Below are 16,907 nucleotides of genomic sequence, written 5' to 3' on the forward strand. Positions count from 1 at the left end.
AATTCGTCAGGTTGGATTCTTCACTTAAAACATCATCGATCGCTTCTGATTTGGATCTTTATACATTTTCCAATCAGAGAATTCATAATTTTCTTGAAAAATTCAACTGGGCCCCGATTGGACTGTAAAAGTTTCCTATGCGCGTTTGTAAACGCACTTAGGAAGAACGACGCAAGGGAGCTTTCAGGAGAATTAGAAAGAGAAAACCAAATTATACGCAACAAGAGAGAATGAAGGGTAAATGTCGACGGCGCACATGGTGCGCCAACGCGCCCGCTTCCGTCCGCGTGTCGAATCGAATCGGATCGAATTCGTATTTTCACGTCGCAGCAGCACGAGTGTGTCGCGAACCCTCCCGATGAACCGACGAACGCGCGCGCGCGCGGAGATCGAAATCTGAAAGGCCGGCTTTTGCGCGCAGGTGTGCGCTTTCGTGGTGAACCGGCCGTATGCGATAATGAGCTCTCTCGTGTCCTTCTGGATCCCGGGTGTCGTCATGATCATCATGTACTGCAAGATCTACAAGGAGGCGGTGAGGCAACGCGCCGCCCTGAGCCGAGCCTCCAGCAGCACGGTGCTGAGCAGCGCGGTTCACGCGCGTCGTGCCTCCGGTGGTTCCCGACACCACTCGAGGACGTCGCACCAGCTGCTGCTGCACCCGAGCGACGCCAGTGACTACGGCAGGCCGCCGCTCTCGTACCGAGCCTCCGCGGCAGAGCTCAACGTCGAGAACGGTGAGTGAGTGAGTCGCGTGCGGGTGGAAAAGGGCAAGAACGCGAGCGAGCGAGCGAGCGAGCGCGAGAGAGAGAGAGAGAGAGAGAGAGAGAGAGAGAGAGAGAGAGAGAGAGAGAGAGAGAGAGAGAGAGAAGAAAACGCAATACCGAGGGACGGAAGACAATGGCGACCGAGAGAGGTTCCGAATTTTAAAGGGCGACTAAAGATAATCGAGAGAATCGAAAATGAGGTTCGATGTGGGAGCGCGATTGGAAAACGGCTTTGGAGAAATTTGGTCGTCGTTTTATTGTCGTGCCGATTATTACCAAAAGGAATTGTGAGGCGTGTGTTTATGGAATCCATGTAATCGCATTTAGATATATATTTTTTTATATTTGTGATATGTTATTAGTTTGGGTAATATTTTTTGCCTGTAATATTAAACGATATAAAAATTACAAGCAAATTCCTCTCAATTCTCTAGAAGAGCATTAAGGGAAAATAAGGTATATTACATATTATTATACAATATATTAAATATATGCATATATTTTTTTTTATATTTGTGATATATCATCAGTTTGGGCGCACTGCCACCGAGAATGTGAATATTTATATTTCTGCAATATTAAAGGATACAAAAATTATATGCAAATTCCTCTCAATTCTCTGGAAGAACTTTAAGGGAAAATAAAAACCATGAAATATATGTAAATCTCTCTCCAAATGTCAGGCCTGTTTAAAAAGAAGCTAAAAAATTGGAGTTGCGTTCAACCGAAGATTACTTCGGTGAATGTCCAACCCTCTGGCATTTAATTATCTGACGACGTGGAACGTACGTACTGATTAAGAATACGCTCGGAAAACGCAAGTATATACCGTAATTCGATCTACACACACTTCCTACAATCTCGCGGAGCTTCAAGAGTTTCATTATTACAGAATAATAGACTTCACAAGCGTGACTTATGATTAACGACGTGCATGTTCGGCTCACAAAAGCGCAACATATGGTGAACGTGACTTCAATGGGGGCTTCAAAACGTCCTTGAACACGGAATCAATGTGATCTAGCGCGAAATTATACATAAGCCACGTACATTATACGGTCAGGTTATACCATTAACGGTTCAATTACACGGTGTTAAATAGAATTAAATTGAAAAGGCAATTCGACCCGGCGATCGACGCGCCGGAAACGCCTAAATCGGAACAAACGTCGGGCGCCATCGCGGGCGCTTTTTGCGCGTGTACCGGCCGCGCGATGAAAATCGCTGAAGCGTTGCCAAGGCCGCAAGAAACGATTCGGCAATTATCGCCGGTGCGAGACCGAACGATGCGGTGGTGGTGAGAATTCGCGATCGCGTCTTCCCTCGCCGGCGTTCCTCGCGAAAGCGGCCGCCGTACTTTAATGCGGCGTTTCGGCCCCGACGCGCACAAAGCGAAAAGATCATTACTCGCCCGGGCCCGCGGCGATCCCGCCGCCGTTTTCTTGCCTCCGCGAGCTGCCGGCCTGTCTGTCCGATACGTCGAATTCGTCCTCGGCAACCGTGTAATCATCGATCCGAGGAGAAACGGCGCGTCGAGGGCCCGTCGTCGCAAATGACACGGCGCGCTAAAATGATACGCGCTCTCGGTCCTTATTACGTCGTTACGAGGAATTCAGCCTCGCGCCGGCGAACGGGGCCGATTAAGAACACTTAATGCTCTTCGCCGCGACTGATCTCACGATAAGGATAACGACAACTCTCTTCTCCGTCCTGCCCCCCCCCCCACCCGGCCGACCGGCGAAAATCCGTTCGTCTTGCGCCTAAGGCATAAGAAATCACGTGCAAATGACGATATTGTGCGATTTCGTACGGCGACAATCGAGCCACCGACCCCCGCATGCGTCGTCAACGCGCTGCTCTGATATACAGGGTGTATCTAAAGTCTATCGACAGATGGACTTAGGATGGATTCTATGCTGGTAAATAAATGAGGAGGTCTCAGTGGGTACATGTCCACGAAAGTTTGGTTTCTGAGGTACAGCCTTAAAAAAATGAACGACAATGAAAGAAAATGTATAACGATAGACGGGTTGAGAATGCTAATGTAACACCTTTTTACCTCGTTTTGAAGATAATCTACCAATTTTAATGGTTTTGATGATGAGTATTATTGACCGAAGTATCATTTTTTCCGAGCGAGTGAAATTTAAAAAATTCATTCTTTTCCCTTTGACATTATAAATGGCTATACTTTCGAGGAGTTCGCAGATATGACGGAAATTTTGAGCAATTTTTAATTTCTAACAACACGTGTATTTATAATATATTATAAATATATTTTTTATTGTATATCCGATATTATAAATATCGAATCAATATCTGGTTCGACTTTCGAGTCAAACTTGATTTTGTTTCATTCAATGGAGACAAATTATTTATTAATCAAATAAACACCATTAATATCGATGATGCTTCGTCGAAGTTACAACAGTAAAACTTCAACAATATTGTCGCTTATATCACATATGACATCGGAGACCACACCGAACTTTTTGACGATCCGATATATCATACGGCAACTTCGCACGAAACGTCTCGTACGTTGCACGAAAATTCGCCACCATTGCATTTACGTCTTTCGTCGGCGAGAATATATCTCTCGTCGAGAAGCTAAAAAGGCGCGACAGCCCGAATATCGGCTTTCTGTTGAAAAATTCGCCGATGACGAGTTGACTGAATTCATCGATGAGAGGCTCTGCGCCCTTTAGCCGTCGATTACACCGCGACATCTCGTCGTTTTGGCGCACCTTGGCGCCGCGATAGCGGACGTCCGTGTGAGAAATGCAATTTCCGCTGTTTATTTCCAGATAGAATAGCGCACAGACGCGCGATCGTTCTCAGACCGGAGAGAACGCTCGGAATGAAATTTCCACCGCTTATAGAAATTAATCGAATGCTCGATTCTCCCGACGAGGTCGCGGATTTTTCACGGAAAAAACAATCCGCCGAGGGATGTCCTTCGCGATGGAAAACACGCTTTACCCCTTCGGTGGATATTTAAATAAGCCGGTTATGTCGGTACCATTGCTCATTATCCGCTAATTGGCGAGAGAAATAAAACGACAAAAATATCAACAGAAATCACAGATCGAGCATCTCGCGCGCGTATATATATTTTTGTAAAATAATATTTATAATATATTCAGCTTTTATAGCATGTTTTCACAGCAGCAGTTTCTCTAGACAATTTGAAAAAGCTATTCTCCCTCAGCATGAGAATGTCGAGAAAGAAATTATTATTCTTCGCAATTGTCTAATTTTTAACATTCTGCATCTTCGTAACTTGATGGTAAATTAAAATCTTATTAAAGCAGATCGTACGTCAAGTTAAGACTGCTGTGACTATCACGATGCTGCGACAATTGATGATATTAAATTTTGCAATTTTTTATCATTACATTTACGAAACAACGAACAAATATACCATATTGAAGTAATCAGATTTGTAATTTGTTAATGTACATGATTTCATATGTAACTTAGACTTATCTATGATGAGAAAAATGATTGGTTGAAATAACGTGACAATGACGTGACGTGGATTCAACTGAATGCATTTTGAATTAACAGAACAGAATTTTTGGCTCTTATCAGCCAAATTCGGGCCTGAAGAAGCAGCAGAAATTATATTCATCAACCGAAATCTATTGAAGGAATATAAGGAATACAATTTTTTAAAATCCAGACTAGCAAAGTTGCTGTCAAATTTGCGTATGTCAGTCTCTCTGGATATATGCGATTTTTAATATCGCGTTAAACTGTATATATATGTCTCGGAAAACATTTAACTAATAAATCATATCATAATCGGATATTGTATGCGAGATATCCGATAGTTAAATATTAACGGATTTCTCGTCTCTCTCGTTTACATACTCAGTTTAAATTGTTTTATTAATATTACTATTATCCAAGTAGCATATCGTAGAGCAGGTTATCATCACAAAATATCTTTCCTATTCGTATTCCTATTCCATCAATCCGTACGATGGATATAAGCTCCATACGAGTTACTCACGCAACCTCTATAAATCGGCTGCTAAAGTTGCCATCAAGTTTGTTTATAATTTTAATAATAAACATCACTATTATCCAAATAGCGTACCAGGAAGCAAAATATCTTTTTCGTCGTCACTTTGTACCTCGTCAATCTGTGCGATGAATATGAGCCATACGAGCCACTCACAAGAGACGCAATCTCTACAAAGTGACTCCTCAAAGTCAAAGTCATTTATCGCCGATAATTTATTTGTCATTTCCGTAATAAACATCGTTTGTTACGCAAATACTACATCAGAAAACGCGATATACCATCGCGAAGCATCTTTTCTAATTTCGTCAATCCGCGTGACGGATAAGAGCGCCACACTCATAAGAGATGCAATTTTTACAAATCGACTCGAGCAAAATCGCTGTCAGATTTATCTATCGCCAATTTGCGCGCACCTAAACCCATCACATACATCTCGCTAGAAAAAAAGCGGGGAAAGTTGGCGAGCGGAAAAAAAAAAAATTCGTCGGCCGCGGTATCGCCGCACCCTCCCAAGTTGTTGCGCGAATCACGTCGCTTTTGAAATTCCTCTCGAGAGGAGGGCGCGCCTTTATGCCGTCGCGATCGACAAACGAGATCTCATTTGCGAACTTTTACAGCAATCCGTCCGTCTGTCCATACGTCCATACGTCGTTTCACGATGCAATTTTGCCCGAGCGTACTGCGCTCCGCGATGAGGGGTGAGGTGGGGCGAGGGAAAAGGGGGCCACCAACGAAATAGCGGTATCGATCGGCCGTCATTACGGAGTAAATGTTAAACGCGCCGCTAAACGTCCGCGGCATTAGAAAGCGATTTCATCTATAAACCGCCTCGGTCCGGATTAATCATCCACGCTTATCGTAGACGGCGCGACGCGATATCATGATCGACGGCGGTCCTTCTCTTCCCCTCCCGCCATCCCCCTCCAATCATCGTCACACCGCCTTCGCCATCGTCGCTCTGCAATATCGCGCGCCATTCAACATTCTGTCAGGAACACATCGCGCCGGATTTGGCGAGACGTTATTTACTCAGTCCGAAAAGAGCAAGTGCGCCAGCCGCGCGCACGAGCAAAGAACAAAACGGAAAACAACCCCAGCCTGATATTGCGCCGGTGGTTTCAATCTAGTCGAGAGGAGGAGGGGAGTCGTTCACCGGAAAAACAGGAAGACTCACGTGGTCACGTTACATTTCGTCTTGGTCAATTTTTTTTAATAGATTTCAAGCAGACGGTACTTCCCTCTCGCAAACGGACGCGGGACTTTCCGCCATCTTAGTCAGCGGTTAATTAATTGGGACGTTTCTTTTCTGTTGAATGTAATCGCTTAATTGAGGTACAGGAAGCTGTAAAATTTAACAGCGTATTCTGCGACTTGATCGAAGCCGAGCGTCCTAATCGACGATAATCGGGAATCGAGATCGTTTCTCGCAACTTTGCAATGTTCAATAGCGTTTATTTTCGCAACTGAGTTTCCCCGATTGAAATTTTCTTCAAGTACGCTCCGTTTGAAATTAGCAAAAATATCGTTTTGTTATTCGTTCGGGCTTCCTGTTGATTAATTCGCGGAGACCACCTTTTTCGTTAGCTGACAATTTCAGAAGTATCGATGTTTCGACAATCCGATTTTCTATTTTCGACTGTAATTAAACTCCAGAATATATGCCACTAAAATATCAAGCGACGCGCGGCCGCTTTAGCGAACCCATGTAATTTTATTTGCATTTACACCACACAGCAATTCCCGGTTTGACGTGTGCGCTTTCAATGTAAAAATGGTTGCAGGGCAAACTTGAAATCTCCGACGAGTGTAAACAGACTGATCTCTTAACTGAAGATATTTGCGAAATAATTAACGGTCCTTAATGAACAGAAACGTCTTTATCCGAGGCGGCAACAAATTTGACAACGCGCGAGCGATCGCCTCGGCCATCGTCACTTGTAAAAATAAGCTGGTGCTTCTAATTTTAACGCGTAGCAGCGAAATAGCACGTCGCGGTCGCGGGCCAAGTAAACACGTCTAGCAATAGATCATCCGATAATACATCACGCCGTTTTACACGTCGTTTTACACGTCGAGAGCGTCGATAACGTCGGATCGCGCGTACAATAACGGCATGCGGAACTTTTCAATACCCTCGGTTTATCGATCAAAATATGAAACGGGTGAGAATTCTCGTTCACGGCGGCTTCGGAAAATTCGCACCGACATGCTAATTTGACAAATTGACGAATTGATACGCTGCTGATATTATTCGTCGAGTAATAATTGATGCGCGCGACGAGACTCGCGTCAGCGATACCTGAAAGCGCGAACGAAGATTCGCGCGCAGCGATCGAGTCGCCGTATTTTTCCTTCAAATGTTTTCGCACGCCTGCAAACTCTGCTCTGTCGATGTTGCGTTAAGGTGATATTCTCGCGTTGCTACGATCAGGAAATTTAGTTACGCGATAGGAAGGATTGAATAATTCAGGCGAAATATACATATAACATTTATTTTCAGAAACATCATACTGATATTTTATTAATAAATGATACGTGGGGAGGTCCAGTTATATTCCTGGAAAGATGATAACGAGTTTTTTTTTTTCGCGTGTTGATGCAAACTTTTAGTTGAAATTGTCTTTATTATTTTACTCCCAAATATTTTCGCACACGCACGCGGACTCGCGCGGATGTTGCGTTAAAGTGACATTTTCGCGTCAATACGATCGAAAAATTAGAACACATTCGACTTTCCGAGTCGAAAATTTTGATCTACATCAACTCTGCAAATTTCATTAAACTTGAGAGGCCAATGGAGAGAGTTTTGAAATGTAATACAGTGTTGTTATACTAGCTATTATTCTACCTTGATATTGCGAACGGTTACTCGGTGCCGTTTCCTTCGTACTGAAACTTGAAGGAGCACTTATCACGGAATTATTTACTACTCAATCATCTCAATATTTTCTCTATCAGCATTTAATCTTTATTATTTTTAATTTCCGTCAATAACATACGGATTATACAACCTATTCATTGGCAAGTAGAATCTCGGCCAATAATATACTCAATATATAATTTATTCATCAGTAAATAGAATACATGAGATAAGGAAATATTAAATATAATCAAGTAAAGATTGATGAATAACTAAATAAACCAAAGCGAGACATTTTTATTTTCACAGTCTCTCTTTTTTCTCCTGGCGTTGGAAGTCACAATGTGACACGAAGCTCTTAAAGAAGCTGATAAAGATAAAAATTCAAAGAGCTGTAAAGATAGAGATAAGAGTCGCGTGTCTACAAATGCTGCTTACGAGATTGTAGTCTGGATTTCGTATAATAACAAGACCAACAAAACTGGAGAGCTGGCGTTTTCAGATGCAAATGAGATCGAGCTCACGGCCCGAAGAGCGTTAAATAAAAAATAAAAAACGTAAAAATCAACACTTGCGAAACATTCACATTAGATTCCGTCGGTATTCACAGTCACAAATTATCTACCATTTTCGATAGAAATAATTAATTGTAGGCTCATATGTCGCAAACTGTTGTTCGGCTATTTGAATTAATATTCCTTGTCGTATGACATAAATATAGATGTTTGAATTGACGGACAACCGAAAATTCACGGAGCTACAGTCATTTGTAAAATGATGACGGACCATGAATGCTGGTGGTCTAAATTTCGACTCGGTTATCTCTTAGCTCGCAAGATACAATGACGCGGGCAGGTACGCGAGGTATGCGAATACCGAAACGATCAGCAAGAAAGACGAAAACAATCTTCGCTAGTCACCTATCGTCATCGCTCGTTTACCAACGACACGTACGGAAGGTCGTAGCGGACAACGCTCCCGAATATTCCGCGCGTCCCGTCTGGGATTCGCTAATGCCTCGTCTCTTCGATGATGTCTGAAGGATTACCGAAGCCGCGATTTAATCTCTATTGGCGTATAACGTGATTGCGCTGCATGTGCAACTGATCCCTTTATCCTTACCTTAATTCCTCTTCCTTCTCGCTTCTCAAGAGTCTTGTCTAAATCTCCAACGCTAATAGGAAATGGTATTAAGGGGATTGGAGGATCAGATTACTGAAAAATCGTGCTTGCTTCTTTGATAATATTTTGTGACGAACTGAATAAATGTGCAAGAATGCAAATTTCTGATACACTTACATAACATATGAAGAGTAGAAAAATTTCGTTTAATAACAAATATTCATATAAATATACGTCCACTTAAACTTTAAACGCGTTTCTCTCGAAATTTTATTGTTCAACTTTTTGCAGTGATTTCTCCGAAACTGAGCTTCGTATCGATTTGAAATTTTAAAGCAATAATATTTGTTCATCTGGCTCTCAGGTGGACCATGGACAACTCCGTCAAAATATTTCATTTCGAGATATTAATTTTTTTATTGTAAAAGAACTGAAAAATTTGAATTTTTTCCTAATAATAGCTACCATTTTGTTAATTTTGTCCGATTTTTTTTTATAGTGCTTCACCGGATAATGATAAGCCTCCTTAAGATTTCTAGCTAAAATTCGCTCTGGTCGGACCACTGAGAGCCAAGATATATATTACTGCAAAAACGGCAACTTGAAAAAAAAAAGGAGAATATATTTCAGCTATATATATCGTATATTTATATGAGTATTTGTTAATAAACAAAATTTTTCTACTCTTCACATGTTGTATAAATATACCAAAAATTTTCTTTCTTGCACATTTATTCAGTTCATCGCAAAGTATTGTCAAAAACAAGCACGATTTTTCAACAATCTGACCCTCCAGTCCCCTTAAGTGAATTACGAAGAAGGAATGAGAGATTTTGCTTTATTTATTTATTAATCCCATTGTTTATTCATAGCAATTATTTAATGTTTGCTTATCGCGTATACTCTACAACGGTCGAATAATAATTAATATAATATTGGTTTATCGAAATTAAAACTAAAGGTTAAATGCATATGAAGAGAAGATATTGTGTTAGTCGAATATTAAATAATTCTAAATAAAATACGTTTATAAAACTGCACTTGTGGGAAGAAAGGCAATAACTATCTGCAGCATATTAAATCTGGGATGGTAATTTGCGAAATATATCGAGACTCTTCATTGTGGCCCTTCAAATCTCATAAAAATTGCAGAGTTGATGTAGATCCATAATTACGACTCGACTTAATGGAACGTGACAGTATTATTGCGTCGGTCAACACCGGTGACCACTACAGCGTCCAAAACATTAACTTTCTCAGGAATAAATTTATTAATAAAAAACAAAAAAATAATCTACTCGTTAAGTAATAGAAATATAACACCTGTCAGTCTTATACCGGCAAGATTTATCCTTTTTCTGCAGAATTTTATAATGAATATTTATTTATAATAACGTTTACCACCACATTTTGCCAACAACATTCGAATTAAGAAAGAAAAGTTCAATAAATTTAACACGGACACGCGTATGTCGAGCAAACATTAAAGCACACATTAAATACTTACTTACGGATAAATAAAACAACAAAATCTCTTTCCTCTCCCCCCCCTCCCTTATTTCTTCTTCGCAATCCACTATTTCCTGCTGATGTTGGAAATTTCGGCAAGATTCCAAAGAAATAGAAGAAAAGGGGAACAAACACAAGATACAAGGATAAAGATATCAGATGCATATGCCGGTGGAGGTGCGATAATTTTAATCGGGAATATAATCCGCGGCGATCGCGGGCGATATCAAACGTGCGCTGACTGCGCGAGCGTATCGACTCGGCTCAGCGCAATAATACACGCCTGCCAGTTTCTGTCTACAATGATTCCGTTTGGGCGCGCGTTATTATTACGCGCTATACATATAAATTAATAGCAATCCGCTGCGAGCAGCAGCAGCAGCAGATTGCCTGACAAGCGAATCGCATTATATTTCCCAGGGCGAGATATCGACCACGAGAGTACCGCGCCGATCGATACGGGCGACCAGACCGGCGCGGCAGGTTCACGAACTCTTCGGAATTTCCGCCGTTCCGGAACTCCCCGGACGAGCAAATGCCGCGATCAGCTGTGCGAAAATGACAGAGACGGGCTTTGTCTGTACTTTTCAACTCTGGAATGATCCTCCGGATGGTGTATATTTTTGTTTGCAACAAACGAAACACGCACACGCTGCATCGTGGCGAATCCGCCGCGGTGGCACGATAGAGGTTCGCGAACTTTTCAGAATTCCGCGCTGTTGGAACTTTTCCGACGACTAATTGTTGCGCGATGACTCGGCAAAATTCATAGGGGCAAGCTTCCACTGTGCTTTTGTGCCGAAAACGGTACAATATTTATTTCTTTTTTTATTTCCTACAACAACCAAAATATACAAACATGCTTCATCGTGGTGAATCCATCCCCACGCCGGGGTAAGTTCGCGCGAAGTAGAAGCTCTTGCAAAACGTTTCATCATTCAAAACTATTTTATGATAGATGAAATCTAATATTGTTGTTTGGCTCTGAGAAGAACTGCAAATACATATTTCCAGTGGCGAAAATGTAACGATTTTTGTCTCTTGACTTGTTAACGTAATTTGATATTTTTTAATCAGGATACTGATGTCTTTAACTCTGTGCTAAATTACATATTAAGCTTATCGTGGAGACGATTTAATGACTATCCTTGAAACTCGGACCCCAGTCTCTCCCCGACGCGTCAATTTCACGATCTCTGAAAATTCAAAAAGAGAAACATCATTCCGGAAAAGACGTATTCTTCGGAGATTCAAAATTTCGCGACGTGGCCCGCAATACTCGAAGGCGTCGCGGCGTCCCGTTTCTCGAATTTCAGCACGTTCTGCTGCCGTGACACAGTCGCTGACACAGACACAGCGTGCACGAGAGCCTCCCGTTGCTCGCGGAATAACATTTTCTCCGGCGAGACATTCGAGATGCGCGCGCTAGACGAGTCGCGGAATATCGATTGGAGTCGCCACAGGTGTCAAGCGTTTCCCATCTTCCATGTGCGTATATTTTATGAAGACGCTCCGATGCGCGCATCCAAGCCGCTCGCGAGATAGGCAGAAAGACAGAAAAAGAGAGAGAGAGAGAGAGAGAGAAACATAGAGAGATGGATCTTTTTCAAACCTGGAATAAAATCGTCTCAGGTGCAAAATAACGTACAAATCAAATGGCTCAAGTAATAAATATAATGTGATAAAAAAAGAAAAACGACAAATAAACGAGTAAACGAGTGAATGGAAGGAAAAAATATACATATGATGTTAACATAAATAAGGAATGCATGAATAAATGAAGAAACGAAATATTGAAGATCAGTAAATAGAGTAAACAAAAGAAAAGAAAGAGAGCATTTTTAAGAACATCTAATAACTAAATTGGACCAACAGATATAAATTTAAAAGGGACAGAGGGAGAAAGAGACAGGGAAGGGAAGAAAGGGATAGAGAGCGAGAGAGCGAGAGAGAAAGAGAGAGAGGGACGGACGTCTGAATAGCACGCATATCGCCGAAAAATCGCAATATGTTTCGAAACATTTCGCCCCGCGCTCTACATTTCAATCCGTTTAAATGCCGTTGTTTAAGCTCTTTATCCTCATCCACTTTCTAGACAAAGCTTTTTAAGCTCGCCGTTGAGCGCGCGGGCGTTCCCGTTTTTTTAATTTTTATTCTCAACGGCCGAGCGTTTTTCATGGCAGCTCGCTCGGGCAGTACGATAATAACAGCGAGTTTTTGGGATTACGAACGCAATTTCGCGATCGTATTTTGCTGTACGTACGCTGTGCTGTCCCTTTCTACCAGGGGTTCTTCCTTCCCGGCGTCGAATTCCCGGCGAGTGTCCGGGAACGCCGTTTTCGAGAATTTCGGCGAATTTTCCAGTGGACTATCGCGGATAAGCGACTGCTTCCGTCACGCACATCCTGCGTGCACGTGGTGTGTGCGCGCGTGTGCCGTGGTGTGGGCCGCAACAACAATTTACCGTTGGGCAACTGTCTGGGACAACGATACGCGAGCGAGCGAACGCGCGCGTCTACATGCAATCCGCTTACGAGGCAACAAATTCGACTGACCGGTCGAATCGAACTCGACCATATCTCTCGCGTAATAGATTCTGCAGCGGCGCGGCCGATCGAAGCCGCAGTTTGGGAGCTGCGTAGACGCCGGATTCGGCAAGTGCGGTTCGCGCAAACAAAGCCCGGACCCGGCCCTCCGGGCCGATGTAACTTGATCAAACCGCAATGCGAGGGGCTTGGCGACGAGACTCGCGTGCCGGCCGGGCCGGATGTTTCGTTCACGACTATTCGAAAGCTACTTTATTTTTAATCACCCGACGACATTGGCAGGCCCATCGCAGCCGACGCAGCCTGATCGTTGCGCGAATATAACTTTTATTTAGCCCTTCTTCGCAATGGCCCGATGTTGGGGTCAAGTACTGTATTAACTGCTGCGATGACTTCGCGATTAGAGCCGCCAGGATTTTAAGATACTTTTCTGAGATATACACAATAAAGAGATATGTGTATAATTCATCGAGGTTTATCTACATGATTGTCTATAATATATATAATTATACCATGTAATAATTAATATACAGAATTCCCGGGAACTTTTGAAAACGATAAATTATGAAGATTAATCGGACCAAACTGAGAAGAAAAGTCAAGGACCATTTTACAAATAAATATGCAAATTTTCATGTTGTCAATTAAAAGAACCTCTAGATGCGGTCATTTTCGATCATTAATAACTTAATAACTATTGCGATTCTTGCAAAGCGGTACATGACTCTTCTTCTCAGTTTGGTCTGATTAATCTCCACAATTTTTCGTTTCTCAAGGATCTCAAACGCCCCCCTCCCCCCCCCCGCATATAAGAGAATATTCAGAAAATATATATAATTATTTGTAATATTGTATATATTACATCTTGTTTGTAATACATAATGTATAATTATAGACAATAAAATATAATAAGAGGAAGAGAAATAATATCAATATGAAAGAGAATCCAAAAATTTCAAATTGAAAACGGTGAAAACATCGTGTAATAATATAAAAGCTTTCTGGAAAAAGAAAGAAAGAGATAAAGAATTAATAAAAATTTTATTTGTAAAAAGCAACCTATGTCGATCCGTTCATGGACTTTCTCGTGACGGAATATTTGTTCCGAAATTTTTGTTCCAACTCCAAAGCTATTCAACGAAACTGTACGAAACAAAGAGATGCATGCGCACATTCGAACAAGTGCAATACCCTCGACTTCTCTGCAACGTCATACAAGAAATCTCGCACGAAAATACAGATCTGCAACCGCGAAGGGCCTGAAGCGTGTTGAAATCAAGACCGACGAGCTGAACCGGAAAGAAGCTGGCGCGCGTCGAGGAAGCGGAAAGGAGAAAGGAATGCGTCGCGTTGCGTCGCGAGAAAGGAAGAGGAGACTGGATCTCTCCCGACCCGGGCTACCCCCGCGATGGGGTAGGTCAGTGAACCAACGCAGGCGACTGCAGCCCGAGAGAGCTCCAACGGGAACAGCCTCCCGGGACACCGTCCCGCTCTCTCCCTTCCTCTCTCACTCTCTCTCTCTCTCTCTCTCTCTCTCTCTCTCTCTCTTCCCCACCTCTGTCTATCCCTTTCTCGCTCTTCGTCTCACTCGCTACTCGTTCGCGCTCGCTCGATATCTGGAAACGGCGGCGGTGGTGAATATGAGTGGCAACGAGGGCGGTCGGGGGTGCAGTGAAAATGGTCTGGAGGAGAAGAGGAGGGTTGACGAGGAAGGAATTGGGAGGGAGGGCGAGCTAGGCAGGATTCCGAGGTCTACATGAGCCGCGAGGGAGAAAAAGCGGCAAGGGGTGGTTCTTGCATCGTGCAGCAGCGCAAGTAAACGGGGAAATCGCGAGGGAGAGTGACGGGGGTTGCAGCGGGGCAACAGCCTTCCTCCGCCGTTGATAAGTCGGATATCGAGCCTGGGAATAATCGAGCGCAGGCCCGTCGCATTTCGACACTTTCGACGCACCCGGCGACGGCCTGTTCTCGGGTGCTGACGACGATAAGCGATTGATCTTGCAGATAGTTCGGAAAACAGCGCGATTCTTCAGCGCGCGATTTTTCAGATGCGAGATCAGGTCGTGTTCGCCGTCTGCTCTCTTGAAATTTCGCCATCCACGTTAACCATGCAACGACACGGGAGGGGTGAAATGTTTGGAAAATGTGGGATGGCTCGACATTTTCGCGGGGGAAAAATTGATTGCGAATGAATCGAGGGGGAATTGAAAAATAGAGAGAGAGAGAGAGAGAGAAACACGCGTAAAATAGAAAACCGAGTGGTCGACAAGTAGAAGAAAGAAACGCTCGGGGTAAAGAGCAAGAGAGAGAGGGGTGAGACAGAAAGAGAGGAAAGAGACTCGCGAACCATTTTGGTAACTTTGAGAGGAACAGACAGGAAAAAATAGACGAGTATGGGCAGATAGAGGGAGGTCCGACAGACGAAAATGGCAGTCGCGTAATCACGGTGACGGTCCTTTTCATATGCATGAGAAAAAGAGAGAAAGAAAGAGGGAGAGAGAGAAAGAGTTAAAAGGAGCATACGTGAGTCGGGAGAGCCCGACCGAGGCGGGATTACGCGTGTCCATCCGCAGAAGAAGGATCCACGCCATTTTTTGCGTCGGTCACCTAATCCATCAATAGTCTTACGGTAATTACAACGACAGCGTGGAGGAAGAAAATCGATCTATGCCAATGACAGAAGCAAACCGCTCGCACAACCGTCGAGCGTTGGCTTGTCTATTTCTCTTCTTCTCACGGAAGAATTTCGGAAAATCGCGAGACTACCGGGCAGACGATGAAGAAAAGGAGCGTATTATATTTCGGACCGCGAGGTCTGATGTGTTTCGTTCCTACTTCGGATTTTTATTTCGAGCTTTCGGATTCTAAATCTCATCGCGCGGGTCTTTCTCAGACTTTCTAAGACTTCAGATTTACGCTCACCCTTCTTATCCCCGGTGTTTACTTCATATTTTCTTCAATCTCTCTTTCTGCTCTTTCCTTTATTTCAGATTTTTATCGTGAACTTTTGTTCCATCTAAAATCTGTGAATTCTAGACGTTATCTTGTGTCTTCTTCTTCGGATCTTCTAAGATTTTAGATTGTTGGGTTTGTTTCTCCCCATACTTTTTATCTTAAATTTTTATTTCCGCAGTTGCTCCCAATCCTCATTTCTTCTCGCTCTCATTTCAATCTGTCGTTTCAAACGTTTTGACTCCGGATTTTAATGCTTGAATCTACTTCAGATTTTTTAAGACTTTATTATATATTGTTGGAATTCCATGTGGTAGTCCTTCTTATCTTTGCTTCAAATTATTTTCGGTCTCTTTACCATGTCACTATTCTAAAGTTTTACTTCAGGCTTCAAATTTTAAACTAAATTTTTCAGACCTTGTTTAGATTTCTCACGACTTCAGGTTCTCAGATTCTTTTATGTCCGACCTGCTTGTCCTAGATCGTCACCTCGGATTATTTTCATCCTCTTTTTACTTTAATACTTCGAGAGAGGGCACGATGAAAATTTCGAAGTGGAACGGACTTGATGAGGACGAAGAGCCCATCGAATATTACACAAGAAGAAGAAGAAGAAGAAGAAGAAGAAGGTAGAGAAACTTAAAACTAAACAAAAGAGAATTTTTTTCACGTCGAGAGAGAAGGTTTCATATCGGAAGAGGATCGCGCACTGTCCGATCCGTGTCAGCCTTTCTCCGGAGGCTTTCGTCGATTTTATCCGCGAGCCCGAGAAAGAGGTAAGAAGCACCGCGAACTCTCGCGAGAGTCCGAGATTAGACATTTATTCTGCTGGATTATCATGGTAACGGATACACCGAGTGGGTCTCGTATCGAATTATCCACTCACCTACCCAGTTTCTTTCATTCGACGAAATGAACAACCATGCCTGCTTGCCTTTCTCTCTCTCTCTCTCTCTCTCTCTCTCTCTCTCTCTCTCTTTTCTTCTTTCTCGATGAATCAGCTGCGCTCGATCCGTACGATTCATCACTCCGGACGTCACTGAGAGGAAGGAGGAGCGGCTTCCTCTCTGTGTTCCTCTCTCCTTCCTTTTCTATTTCGAGAATCTCGCGAAACCATGCCA

The 16,907-nt window shown here is 42.9% G+C and overlaps 1 protein-coding gene across 6 annotated transcripts in view; it reads left to right on the top strand.

Annotated features, from left to right (window-relative positions):
- LOC105190298 (octopamine receptor beta-3R) overlaps positions 1-16,907 on the top strand; it is a 160,080-nt gene that overhangs the window by 109,130 nt on the left and 34,043 nt on the right. For 2 of the 6 annotated variants that reach the window (XM_025301819.1, XM_011153000.3), the window contains exon 3: positions 422-734. The exons of 3 other annotated variants lie outside the window; for them this stretch is intronic. In XM_025301819.1, the coding sequence (XP_025157604.1) occupies positions 422-734 (313 nt within the window). The remainder of the gene's footprint in view (positions 1-421; positions 735-16,907) is intronic. One more of the 6 variants, XM_025301820.1, reaches the window with a different exon arrangement.

Source organism: Harpegnathos saltator, unplaced genomic scaffold (assembly GCF_003227715.2).
Source record: "Harpegnathos saltator strain DR-91 unplaced genomic scaffold, Hsal_v8.6 scaffold45, whole genome shotgun sequence".
Taxonomy (NCBI): Eukaryota; Metazoa; Arthropoda; class Insecta; order Hymenoptera; family Formicidae; genus Harpegnathos; species Harpegnathos saltator.